Source organism: Micromys minutus (genome assembly GCF_963924665.1).
Source record: "Micromys minutus genome assembly, chromosome: 31".
Taxonomy (NCBI): Eukaryota; Metazoa; Chordata; class Mammalia; order Rodentia; family Muridae; genus Micromys; species Micromys minutus.
This window is the reverse complement of record NC_137966.1, coordinates 12,975,280-12,989,120: the sequence shown is the minus strand read 5'-3', so window position 1 is coordinate 12,989,120 and position 13,841 is coordinate 12,975,280. Positions and strand designations below refer to the sequence as shown.

At 51.4% G+C, this 13,841-nt stretch overlaps 1 protein-coding gene across 1 annotated transcript in view; it reads right to left on the bottom strand.

Moving 5' to 3' along the window:
• Window positions 1-13,841, bottom strand: part of ERGIC1 (endoplasmic reticulum-golgi intermediate compartment 1) — a 92,835-nt gene that overhangs the window by 40,961 nt on the left and 38,033 nt on the right. Inside the window, exon 2 of the mRNA XM_080942189.1 lies at window positions 4,286-4,347. Coding sequence (XP_080798315.1) covers window positions 4,286-4,347 — 62 coding nt within the window. The remainder of the gene's footprint in view (window positions 1-4,285; window positions 4,348-13,841) is intronic.

The following is a 13,841-nucleotide window of genomic DNA, read 5'->3' as shown; positions in this document are numbered from 1 at the left end:
TATGGTGGCAGCCTGTTGGTGGCTCTGGTGTAGACACGCAGGCCAAACAGCGAGGGACTGGGATCCCCATCCTCTATGGTCAAGGCACCTAGAAAGGCTCCTGAGGACCTGGGCTGCAAGGGTAAGATGGGACACCCCCACACGGCCTGATGAGTCTGTGGCCACACAGAGATGGGGCTGGAATACTTATAATCCCTGTCCACCTGGACCAGGCTGTACAGAGATGGCATTAAAGGCCTTACTTTGGGGAAAAATATGGAATGTATGCATGTCATAAACAGAAAAGGTTTCAACTGGGCATATAAGCACATGTAAATATTAAACATCATGTACTAATAATTACATAATATAGCATAAATACTATAGTACACACACACACACACACACACACACACACACACACACACACGTATTTATTGGTCAGGCCTAGTGACTCACATCTGTAAGAGCAGAGGTGGGAAGGACTGGCCAAATTTTAAAACTAGCTTGGACTACACAGTAAGTTCCAGGCTACCTAAGACTCTCACTCAAAGCCAAAACTGAACAAAAAGCTATGTATATTCATTCAGATATGTATATGCAAATATACCTACTTTGAGCCCCTCTTTGCTCTAAATTAATACCAGCTTGACAGACACCCCCTTTCAGCCATACTTCAAGCACTCAGCAACCTGTTAACAGTTTGGGCCTAGACGGTGGCCTTGCTTTGTCCTGTTCGTGGAGATGAAGCTCAAATATCCTTTCCAGCTGTGAGAAAAAGCCCCCTGAGTGGCTCAGCGACCAATCTAGCTCCTGGCACCTGCTCTCCTGCCTACAGTGGGGGAAGAGTCTGCCAGCAGGCAAAGCGTTCTGCAGCCGGATCTTGTGCCGTTCTGTCCAGCGCCACCCAGGACCCACATTTCAGCTCCATTCTGTCCACACCAACCCCAGTGGATGAGGCAGGAAGTGAACAGCACAGGAAGTTTTCTGAAGGTTGTTATTGCTGACTTTAGGATAAATGACAATCTTCTAGCTGCTCTTCCTTCTCCATGCCTGCAGATACACCCCAAAGTCCTAACTACCCACACTGTGGTGGGGGAAAGAGACTGGGGAGGCCTTTCTCAGAGATCTGTGTGCTTCTCCAAGGCCTGGCACACAGCTTGGGTAACCAACTCAGCAGGTAGACAGGATAACTCAGTGGGGTCCAATGGCCCTGTCCACACTTATGGTAAGTACACCCACGCCTGTCTCAGATTCAGGGAGCAGAGGTGAGGTCTTGGCACCACTGTGGCCTCAGGGCCTAACAGTGCTGGCTCAGAGAAGGCACAGAAAAATCATATTTCTTGAACAACTGAATGAGTAGAAAGCCACGGAAGCAGGAAGTGTTCCAACCAAGGCCTTCGGATCTCAAAGGCTGGATGAAGGCTTTCAATCCATGTCTGGGCAAGGCTTGGAGGCTCTCTGACTCCAGACTCCTGAAACTGACTCAGGCCCCGGGCAGCCGGAATGTAACCCCAGAAGAGGCTTGGTAGAGGAAACCAGGTACTGCCAAGTTGAAGGGGCCAAGCGTGAGACCCTTAGACCCCAAGGGAAAGTCAAGGAGTCCCTCTGAGGTTGAAAGAGCCATGTAGGGCAGGAAGCGGAATCCACAGGCTGACGTTTGAGCCCCAGAATTTCGATGTCTCCTTCAGCTATTAATAGCAGCCATCCCACAGCGTAATGTAGTGGCGCATGCCTGAGTTGGCCTGCCTGGCTCGGCTGCAGAGCCTCAAGGACAAAGACCAAAGCCCATTCATCAGCCCTGTCCCAGCACTTGGCACAGGGCCTGGCCCGAGGTCCGGCTTAATAAATATTTGTGTATTAAATGGTAGCTAAGGGCTGGCTTCCCAGGCCTCAGACCTTCCCTGCGTGTAAGGAAGAGCTCATCAAACCACGTTCCTGAGGGCTGCCAGTCAGAATTTTCTAAACAGTTAAAAATGTACATCCCTCCTCCCCACCCCCCGACTCAGTGCTCCTAAGCCCGGGAGACCTGCCTCATAGTAACAGCCGCAGAACAGGCAAAGACACAAGGACATCTGTGTGACAGTAGGCTAGAGTCAGGCTGGCCACTCTCGGTGCCAGGAGCCAGCTAGGGGGTGCCACAGGAGATAACTGGCAAGAAGGCAGGGAAAGGTGTGTCCAGGGACAGAGACGTGGGGGGTGGGTGGGATGTAGCATAGCTGGTCCCCAGGCAGGACAGTGTCCAGGTACACCCTGGGTTTTTAAGAGAGACCTAAGAACAAACAGCCCTGATCGTTCAACAGGTTGGGTAACGGAAGCCTGGAGAAATCTGCAAGGAGGCTGAGCTGTTATGTGGTGGCAGGAGCCGAGTTCCTCATAGTCTAAGCAAGTCTTTTTCAGGGGCGGGGTCTTGCCCAAGGACACACACTAGGATGAAACCAGCTCTTCCTGACAAGAAGACCTGCAAACACCCAGGAAGAGCCATCTTTTCCTCACAACTGGAGCGGGTACCTGCTGCTTTAAGAAACCGGGCTGGAGTGAGGCTGGAGGTATCTGGAGTTGTAGGGATCTCCAAAGGCCACCAGTGTACCCGAGAGTAGACTTGAGGCTGACCGCCTGGCCTCCACTCACACAGCAAGGCTGGGGCAGCTGTGAGGCTCTCTGTCCTATACCAAGCATCCAGGGGGCATCCAAGACCTGACTGCCCCTCCTGTAAGCAGTGACATTTTGGGTGAGTCACCTCCCTCCTCCGAGCATCTGAGGCGTGAAGCCAAAGCCTTTCCACTCACTTGCTGGTGACTTTGGTTTGTTCAGAGCATTATTTGGGGCGTAGAATGGTTTCAGCATTGGGGAACAGCAACGGATGCAAAGCCAGGACAGTGCCCACACAGCTTCTCCTGGGCGCCCTGTTTACATCTGACCAAACCACGGCACTTGGTCACCCTTTGTCAATGTGAAGGAACCCACACTGCTGCCATGCTCCTAACTCCGCCACAGGGTTCACCAGCATCCCAGAAAGGCTGCAGGAACAGATCCTGGAGCCGACCCTGCGTTCACTCCCGAGCCCACCCTTCCCTCGTCCCTCGGCTTCCCTCGGCCTTGCTCCTCTGGCAGTACGCTGCTCAGGTATCTGGCAGAAGCCACAGACTGGGACTGTGCTGCTCTGTCACGTTCGCCAGGGGTGTAGCTTAGTGGAGAAGATCTCTCAGCCACAGGTGTATGCCACATCAGGTGTTCATACATCCACTCGACCAATGGCGGCGATGCCAACCTCCCTCCCACGGCTGAGCTGCCATCTGCAGGCGTCCCCACAGGAGAGCCGCCATCTTACAACTCTAGTTGCTTCAACTGCCCCACACTTAAGGAGAGAGAGGGAGGGGTATTCACAGGGTTACCAGAATGCTTGAGTGAGTCTGTCTCCTCCCCCTGGTTCATTTAAGACAGACTCAAGGCCTCTCCTCTAATTCTTTGGCTCCAGATCACCAGAGTCATTGTTCATTGTGTGTTCCGGTTTGAGTCATTGGGTCCTCTTGTCCAGCTGACGTGCCACTAGGCTCAGACTATACCTTCCCTGCCTGGTGTTGCATATGGCCACTTTTCTGAGATGCTCTGTTTCCTGTGACTGAACTAAGTCAGAGTGAGTTTGTGATTTCTTCTAGTGGCTATAATTATTAATAATTCAAATAGTTTCAAAGGCAGGAAGGTAAAAGCAAGCATCTTTCCCACACCTCTGATCTGCTTGCTTGAACTTCTGTTTTGTTTGGTTGTTGTTGTTGGGGTTGTTTTTTTTTTTTAATTTCATTTCTTAGACAGGGTTTCTCTGTGTAGCCCTGGCTGTCCTGGAACTCAGAGATCCGCCTGCCTCTGCCTCCCAATTAAAGAGATTTAAGTCATAGGCCACCACTACCTGGCTACTTTAAAAATTTTTTGTATTTAGTTTACTGCTCTTGCTTGATGGTGATAAGTGTGTGAGAGAGACTCTGTGTGTGTGTGCGTGCGCACGTGCACACGCGCGCATGTCCCCCATGAGTTCTGAGGCTCTAACTCAGGCCACTAGGCTTACACAGCCAATGCTGAACCATCCCACTGGCCTCTATTTAGATTTTAGGAGGAAGGAACCCAACTCTAATCAGGCGACTCATGTTTCTGGCACACTCAAGAGGTGAAGGGCCTGTGGGATGCTAGGTACATCTCCCCTCCCTTCTGTCTTTTCCTTCTTGCCTCCAGGGTTTACAGAGAGTAGAAGTGTGGCTCTTTGAAGACTAGGTAGAGGGCTGGGTTAATGGTGAGAAGGGCAGTTACTCACTAATGGCACCAGTATATGTCGGCTGCGTGAGGTCCTTGGGCACCTTCCTGTAGATGTCAAACCTGTGAAGAAGAAACAGGGGGATTAGACAACTGTTGGGCAAAGGCCTTGAGGCAGAGACAGGGGTGCTGGTGGCATGTCTCCTGGGTCAGCAATCACAGCTCATACCAAAGCGTCTTTTCCAACCTCCGCTAAGAAGCCTTATGAGTACCCTGCTATCTTAGTTAGGGTTTCCATTGCTATGACGAAACACCACAAACAAAAAGCAAGTTGGGAAGAAAAGGGTTATTTGGCTCACACTTCCACATTGCTGTTTATCACAGGAAGTCAGGGCAAGAACTCAAGCAGGACAGCAGCTGATGCAGAGGCCATGGAGGGATGCTGCTTACTGGCTTGTTCCACATGGCTTGCTCAGCTTGCTTTCTTATAAAGTCCAGAATCACCAGCACAGGGATGGTACCATACACAATGGGCTGGGCCCTGTCCCATCAATCACTAATTAAGAAAATGCTCTACAGGCTGGCCTCAATTAAGATTCAGTTCCCTCCTTCCAGATGACTACAGTTTGTGTCAAGTCGACATAAATCTAGCCAGCACACCTATACAACCCTCTGCCACATCCCATCATGTCTCCATGGTGACCCAAACTCATTAGCCATCATTTTACAAACTCATATGTTTTAAACGTGTGCACGTTCCTTTGTGGGTCTTGCCTCTGTCGGAATGTAACTTATTCCTGAAGACAAAGGACCTTGTGAGGTCTCGTCCCTAGTTCAGGCTGCTAGGTGGTAGGCATTGCCTGGTAACAGCACACTGAACAAAAGGAACATCTAGATCTAGGATGGCTCTGTGTCTCTCTGACACTAAACTATAAATGCACTGCTGCTAAGTCTTGAAAGGCTACTACCGAGAGGTAAGAAAACCTGCCTCTGAGGGACTGGTACAGGGTTTCTATGGGAGGCTTCCGCACACTTGGCTTTCTGCCTTTCCCTTGGCCAAGATCAGCAGCCAGCCAGGTTCCTCAAAGCAGGGCCCTGTCAGCACACCCTCAAGCCTGAAGGCAGAGGTTTTGATTGGGAAACCAAACACACACCCGCTATACCTTTGCCTTCCAACTCAAGACTGGTACCCTACTCTGCTGACTTCACACGAGCCTGGAGGGAGGACAAGCTTCTATGGGATGCCAGGCTAAGGCTGACACTTGCTCTGTGCATAGCTGTTAGGGCTGGGGTGTGACTGAGCAGCTGCGAGGTTTGCTCCCTTCTCAGTGACACACCTCTGACCCGGAGAGGTCTATGAGAGGCTCAGACATTAGCCCACGTTGTAGATCATCTTGAACAAGTCATGTAACTTCTCCGCACCTTACCTACTCTGCAGCCACAGGAGGGTCAATGGCAGGCTACACATTACACTCTTAGAATCATGCTGGCATTCTGGAAGTGCTTGGTGTTCGCAGGTCCTCCTATTAACTGTCACTTGACTGATTGGGTCCCTACCACACATTGAGTCCTCTTAATCTGCCTGGCCTGTAAGCACACAGCTTCTCATGAGAGACAATAGTGGGCAGGGGGCTTCAGAGTGCTCAGGTGAGCTAGAGATGTCATGGCAGGAAGAATGGTCCTTGGGTCCCAGGGAGGCTTTCTCTAGGAAGTGATGCTGACACAGTGGGAGGGAGGGAAAGCGCAGCCTAGGGCATAAAGACTGCAAAGACCAGGAGCGGAACACAGGTTGGGTTCCTGGGATACTGTGTTTAAATTTGGAGGGAATGAAAAGAGGCAGAGAGGTCCCTGAGATGTCCCCCAGCGTCAGGCCATGGCTGGGGGCGGGGGCGGTTGGGGCAGGCAGATGATCTGCTGTGGATGTCAGAGGCAGCAGACTAGGGAGGAACCCGGCTGAGTGTAGATGGGTCCCAGTCTGCTGGTGGTGTGAGAGTGACGTGTATTAGGAACGGATCATTCCGGATCAGTGCCTAGCCTAGACCTCCCCTCCTCGAGCAGTACATGAGCAAGCCACAGAGCTTCAATCCTGGCTCGCAGGTTATGAGAGTGTGCCATCAGGGAGCACCCACGGGGTTGCCAGGTGGAGGTACGGGCTTAGGGTGGCCAGATGGTCTGACTTTTTTTTTTTTTTTAAGACCTTGTATTTGGAACTGCACATGGAATGTCCCAATTCTCAAATGTTGTATAACACGATGCAAGACAAAGAGGCATTTATAAACAGAGAAGGCCAGGAGCCTAGGATGTAACTCTGCGGGCTGAAGAGCTGAAGGACGTGGGCAACCTATTTTTAAAGACCCACCCGGGGAAGGTGGGAGCCATGTGGGGCTCCTGAGGCAACCAGACAGCTGAGCCACAGGCAGGGAGATGGTCTTGAAAATCCCTGTCCACCGAGCCTCAGTTTCCCTGGATGAAAAACAAGGAGGTACAACTAAAGATCTGACGGGGGCCTTCCAGATGAAGACAGAAATGGCAGGAGTGCCCTGTGGGGACTACAACTCAGTCAGTCTCTGGCCACGTCACTGTCAGGGTCCCATAGAAGTTCTGTCTCAGAACCAGGAGTCTGTGATTAGCTAGAGGCTGCTCAACAGGAGCAAAGTTGGTGGAGGGCAGAGCTACTCTGGGCAAGAAGAGGAATGGAGGAGATGGAGGGAGGTTGATCATGTGTGTACAGCACCGAGGACAGCACGGGCCTCAGCACTAGGGAAGGGGAATGCTAGCGCAGATGGCTGACTGGAAATGGAGGCCAGAGTGTGAACTCAGCATCTCAGTCTGTGCAGTCACGTGGGAAGGGTCTTGTGCATGGTCATACAAATATACACATTCCCCAGCTCTTTTCACAGACGGGGCTCACAAGGCAGACGGACACAGGCAACTGCCAAAACCTCATCTGGGAAGGATTCAGAAACGGCTGGTTCTTGAGCTGAGTGGAAAAACGCAAGATAAGCCGGGAGCGCCTACTTAGGTCAGCACTGGGGACCCTGTCCTCTGGGTAGAACATGGCCATTGCCATCTTGAAATCATATTGGCTGTGATGACCTGAGAAGAGCCTCAATAGATTGGTCAGTCCCACTGATGGTCTATCACGGAGGGAAGGGTGAGCTCTGGGTTCTGAGGAGTTCTGAGCAAGGCTGCCCCTCGGGATACACAAGTCATTAAGAGGTGCTGGGGGAGGGGAAGCCATAGTCAGCTTAGGTAACCCTTCTCCCATGCCTCCATACAACTCTAAGTAACCCCAATAATCTCAGTGGTTCAGCAAGCTAAGCTCCGAGGTACTTATCTGGTCTGTTGTCAGCAACTTCTTTGGAGTAAACAGATGTGTCTCCCAGGGAAAGTTTATGTGACAGTATGAACTTACTCTAACAATGGGGGTAGGTGTTCAGAGATAAGGTATAAAGGGGCTCCTGCTGGCCAGAGGAGAGACAACATGAGACTCAATATAATGTGTCAGATGGTGACCCCTGGGAAAGCAGGGAGTCAGGCATCCATGTGGAGTCAGGAAGAGATGGGTAAGGCAGGAGGAGAGAAATGGGATTCGGCTGTTGCTCCAGAGCAACTTCCGACAATACACTAATTATAAAGAGGGGAAGAGGCTTTAACGGGAGAAACTTGGCAGACGTCATGCCGATCGAAGATACCACTGTCAGGAAGACATAACATCCTCCGCATGGCATCAAGTCGGGGAGGGGATCTTGTCCACCACGGACATCTCAATCTGCTCATGAGAAGCCACGGCAAAAATGACATGCCCGGTGTGTGTCACTGGGAGGCACCGTCCCAAACGAGGAGACTTATGGGTCATAATGCCTGAATTATGTAGGTGTAGAATCACTACAGATTTCCTTTGCTGGAATTAAGAACATTTACGCTAGCCCTGTGGCATTGCTGGTAGCACCATATAATGCCATTGTTCCTGTTTTGATGGTTTGAAAAGACAGCTTTTCCTGACCGTGACAAAATACCAGAGAAGATCAGCTTCGCACAAGAAAGGTCTGTTTTGGCTCAGGGCTCCAGGGCTTCAGAGGTCTCAGTCTGTCTGTCTGCTCCTGCTGCTTAGGTCCTAGGGTGCAGTAGACTATCTCATCTCAGTGGTAGAAGCAGGAGGTATCAGACAGACAGACAGACAGACAGGCAGGCAGGCAGGCAGGACCAGGGACAAGATTCCCTTGCAGGACAACCCCCTGTGACTTACTTCCTCCTGCTCAGCCTAAGCTCTTGAACTTCCCTTTTCATCCCTAAAGTCCTCTGAGCTGTTAAACCTCTAGTGGTTGAGTCCAGGGATGACGCCGGGGTCCTCGTGGCCAATCCGCTTTAACACTGCTGTCCTGGGGACCACGCCTTTAAGCACAGGGCCTCTGAGGACATTATAGATCCAGCCCAGGACATGATGTAAGATGTTGACCTTTGGGGACACTCGAGTAAAGGGCATATGGGAATTCTGCAAAATTTGCAATTTGGGGCTAAGTATAAAATTATTCCACAACGAGTAGAGATTATTTTTAAATTCCACATGGAAAAAATTAAAGCGAAGCTGCCACTCAGAATGTTTTGGGAAGAAGCTTGGCCCCTGCGGGCACCGGATTAGAGGTGCTGTGCTTGCTGGGGGGTGGGGCACACTTATGGCTTCTCAGGGAACCAGGGACAGGGAGATGTCTAATTAGGCTGTGACAGGGAGGTGGGACCCAGACCAAAGTACAGAGGCAAAGTTCTAGAAACCACGATGGCGAGTGGCCACATCCAGCCCGTTGGGCCCTTTCACACACACACACACACATACACACACACACACACACACACACACACACACACACACACACACACACACGTGTAGCCTTGTGGGTAGCCACCTCTCTGACTACTGGTGTCCCACTCTCCTGGGGAGATCTGAGGTTCAGGTGGAGGGAATCCCTATGTCACTGAGCTCCTGGGTAGCCGAAACTGGTGTGGAGTCCCTAAGCCCTCCTCTTCCCATCACCCCACACTCTGGGAACCCAGCTCATGTTTCCTCACTGTCAAATCAGAGCACCGTCTCAGGGCTTCGTGCGTTTCCTTTCCTAAGGATGCTCTGGGTAGGCCTGAGAAGCCTCCGCAATCCATCATTCCTTTGGCAAATACGGATTAAACATGTACCGATGCATGTACAGAGTTCTAGAAGAGTCGGGGAAAGGAACCGACCGAGGTAGATATGGTCTCTGCCCTCAGAAAGCTGCCAGCCTAGCAAAGCTTTGGGTCGCTCAGCAGAGCCACCTGTGACAAGTGACAAAGCTCCAATTCCCACACAACAGACCCAAGTTGGAGAGTGGTAATGGGGTGAAGGAAGAACAGAAAAGGAACCTGGTTTCAGAGGTAACCACAAAAAACCAAGTGAGTCAGGAATGACTGTCACTGGGAAACGGGCCCACCAGGAGGCCAGTGAGAAGCCCAGCCATGTGACAGCCGAGGAAGTGAGTTGTGCATCCTCTCTGGCTCGGATTAGTCAGGCCCTCGCAGTGGTGATGCCATCAGCCTTAGCCATTCCGCCTCAGAGAATGTGGAGGAAAGGATGCGGGAGAAAAACAGGATGTTTGCCGCTGTATATGTGCTGGGGTTTACCTGTGTTCTCTGACTCCAGACCAGCCTGAGTTAGGTCTGGTCTCACTTCGAATACGGAGAGCAGAAAGGAGGGACCTAGGCCGGCCTCTCACATTCTCACTGATTCTACTTAAGAAAGGTTCATGATCTGTCACTGCTCAGCCACCACAGAAAAGGTGAACAGTAGGTTCATTTCCTGCCCTCCCTCTGCCTGGGACTTTCTTAGTCTTAGCTTTTCAGCTAATGAACAGATCAACACAACAATGAGGCCCGGCACCGGGCACAGTGGCATGTGTCTTTAATCCCAGCACTTGGGAGGCAGAGGCAGATGAGACCTCAGTGAGCTGGAGGCCAGCCTGGTCTACGGATTGAGTTCCAGGACAGCCACGGCTCCGGTGAGGCCCAGTCTCAAAACAATAACAACAAACCAAACCAAACCAAACCAAACAAAAAAGGCCTAGGCCAGGGGTGCTCCATTTGTGGAGTGCTTACCTATCATGGGCAAAGTCCTTAGTGTGCCCTCCTGAGCCCAACACCGTATAAACTGAGTGTGTGATGAAGGTCCCTAAGCTGGAGGATCCAAAGTTCAAGGCCATCCTTAGCTACATAGCAAGTCTGTGGCCAGGCTACATGAGACCCTTTTCATCAAAAAAATGAAGCCCAAGGCTGCCCTGGGAGTCCAAAGGTGAACACTTGTAGACTCGATACTTAGGCTACGTTGGAGGCTATGGCAGGAGGATCATAAATTCCAGGTCAACTTGGGCTACAGAGTGAAAGCCTGTCCCAGCAAAGAGAACAGTGGGGCCTGGTGAGATGGCTCAGAGGGTAAAGTGCCAGCAGACCCAACACACACATAAAAGCTGAACTCATTACAGCTGTAACCCTAGCACGGGGGGAAGGAGGCAAGTGGTTCCCGGTGCTGGTTGGCCATGACAGTTAACATAAAGAGTTCTAGGTTCAATGAGAGATCTCACAAAAATAAGCTTGAGCTGTGGAGATGGCTCAGCAGTTAAAGTTCTTCCCACATAACCAAAAGGACCAAATCCCCAGAACCCACATAAATACTGGGGGGTGGGACATGATGACCCACCTCTTGTTCCTGTCTCTAGATTCTGCTTCAAAAGGAACAGACAGAAGGCTGATGGAGGAAGAGTCCTAACATCAACCTTGGGCTTCTACATGCATACGTGTACACACACACATATGTATACCCGAGAGCATGAACATGCATACACACCCATGCACACCAGCTCACAAACACATGAAGGGGGGGATAAACTGATTGAGAAGGCACCCAATGCCAACTTCTGGCCTTCACAGACACCCACAAGAGTGAATGCCTCCCCCCACACACACACAGAGAGAGAGAGAGAGAGAGAACAAAACAAGCCAACAAAATAAACAAAAACCCAATCAACCAAACAACAACAAAATAAAATAAAGCCAAAGTTAAATCAACTAAGGCCCTGAAACACCACAGGCAGGCACAGTGGTCCAGTGGCGGCATAGGGTAACACACACGTGTTATCACTTGATGGAAATTTGAGGGATTTCTTTCATATATATATATGGCAAAATAGACTGAAAATAAAGCAAGAGAACAACCTGGACTGAAGAAAGCCCAGACCAAGATGCCAACAGGATGGGAGCAAGACCTGGAGTAGGCAGACAGGTGGATGGACAGGTGGGCAGACAGGTGGGAAGACAGGTGGACAGACAGGTGGGTGGACAGGGCCTTGACCACCTGCTGGCAGAGCTCTGTCACCACTGTCAGTTCTAGAAACATCCTTGCAGCTACCCCATGTTACTTAGAAGAGAGACCAGAGGCCCTGAGAAGAATAGCTGACGCTGACGCTGACGCAGTGTAAGCATTTAAAACTGAGCCTGGCACAGCAGTGCACAACTGTAATCCCAGCAACTCAGGAAGCTGAGGCGGAGAGACTGCAGGGCCCGGCAAAGGGCCAGTTTAAAAACATGTAGCTGTGGATCCATGAGTATTCATTACTTTTCCTGCTGCTTGAGAAAAGTGACAGAAGGTTTTATTCTGGCTCTTGGTTCCAGGGCACAGCCTGTGGTGTTAGGAAAGATGGTGATAAGCGTGAAGCGGAGAGCGGAACGCTGGTGCTCAGCTTCTCGTCATTCAGTTTGGGATCGGGTCCTTTGGAATGGTGCTGTCTGGCCGTGTTCACGTTCAGTCTTCCCAGATCAGTTAAACCTCTCTGGAGGCATCTTCAAAGACACACCCACATGTCTGTGTTTCAATGGCAATGCCAAATCCCATCAAATTGACAATAAAGACTGGTCATCACGGCTTGGCAGCTTCAGTGTCCTTGAGAAGCTGCATGCCAGGGAATCTGTGAGGAATAATGGTGCCGCTGTGTCTCCCAGGAGATGTGGGGCACAGAGACAGTCTGGTCGGTGCTATTAGGGCTGAGGTGTTATTGGCACCAAGTGTGCGGAGGCCAGGGATGCTACTCCTCCAGCTGCAGGAGGGAGGGAGACCAACTACAACCACTGTCCACAGGCCTGTTCTTTGTGGAATTGAACATCAAGGAAGGGGTTCATCTCCCCACTCATCCTGTGTCCTCAAGAGCCCTCAGGGGGTCCTCTCTTGCTAGTGAACTCACAGCCACGGCCCTGATGGCCCCACAGACACCATGATCCTGGAATTAAGTAGTCTTTCTGGTCTTTTTCACTCTGCATCTGAAAAGGCAGTTTATGTTGGAAAAACTGGGCAAAGAAACCCACAGGAAGGGGTCAAAGCGCCTGGGTCTGCCTTCCTCCTTGCCTTCTATGAAGACAGTTAAATGTGCCTGCCGTACTTGCTTCACGGCGCACTGGGCAAACCCTCCCTTGGTGCTAAGAAGGAAATGGTGCCGTGGGAACACACGTCAACATCAGTGCTGGGAGCCAGTGAGAAGCAGGATTTACTCACAGAAATTCAATCTGCAGTCCACCTCCGGCCTATAGAGGGAGAGGGCTGCAGCCTGACCCAAAATAAACACACATGCCTTCCCCACTTCCAGCGGGGAAGTGCTTGCTGGAAGGACCATCTGACTTCATCTGTGACTTCCTTCCACAGAGCAATGCCTCGGCTGAGCTATTTTAACTGTGCGCCCTGGGCCTCCGTAGCTGTCTTTCCCTGCATGTGGGTGGCTCCAAGGCAGGAGACTGGGATGTCACTGTTTCCAAAGCTTAATAAAATTACATGCCATTTAGGAGCAAGTCATTGGGGAGTGGGTCATTTGTCCCCCAAAATAGCTGTTAAGGCACTTAGCTGGACCTTTGGCCCGGTTGGTCCTGCCCACTGGCCTGGCAGAGCCCTCGGTGTGGGGGCAGGGCGTGAGTCAGAACACAATCACTTCGCTTAGTCATCCTTTCATCTCGCAGAGCATCAGTGGGGCAGGGATGTGTGAACACGAGGCACACACAGGTGAATGTGCGTACCTAGGCCTGAGGGGTACGGTGAGAGTGAGCCCTGAAACTGCTGTACTACAGGAACCCTGAAGGGACATTCTCCGCGGTCTACCATCATCTCCTGTGGCTGGAGCGAAGCAGTGATAAGAACCCTCACAGCTGTGCTGCCCCTCCCCACCTTCTTCACAGAGGGCTCTCTGTGCTCCAGGCTCAGACTTTGACTCTTTCTTCACTTTCCCAACCCTATGTGGTAGGTCATGTGTCTTCTCCCACCTCACCCCATGGAGGGCGAGAATTTGAACTCAGTTTGCCTCGGGCTATCGGCCTTCTACCCAGGCCGCCACACACCTGCCTGGAGGAGGGGACAGGCTGAGGGTGGTGGAGAGGGTTAGGTGTGCCGGCCAGCTCACAGATAATGGTTTTCTCCATCCAGCCCAGCCTCTGAGCTGTTGTCATGACACCTGCACAGGGCCCTCTGGCCTCTGCATGGCCTCCAGCCTTAGCAGCCTCCCCTTCTGCCCCATTATCCCACACATGACCTCTCCATTCCCAGAACACCCTTCGTGACCACA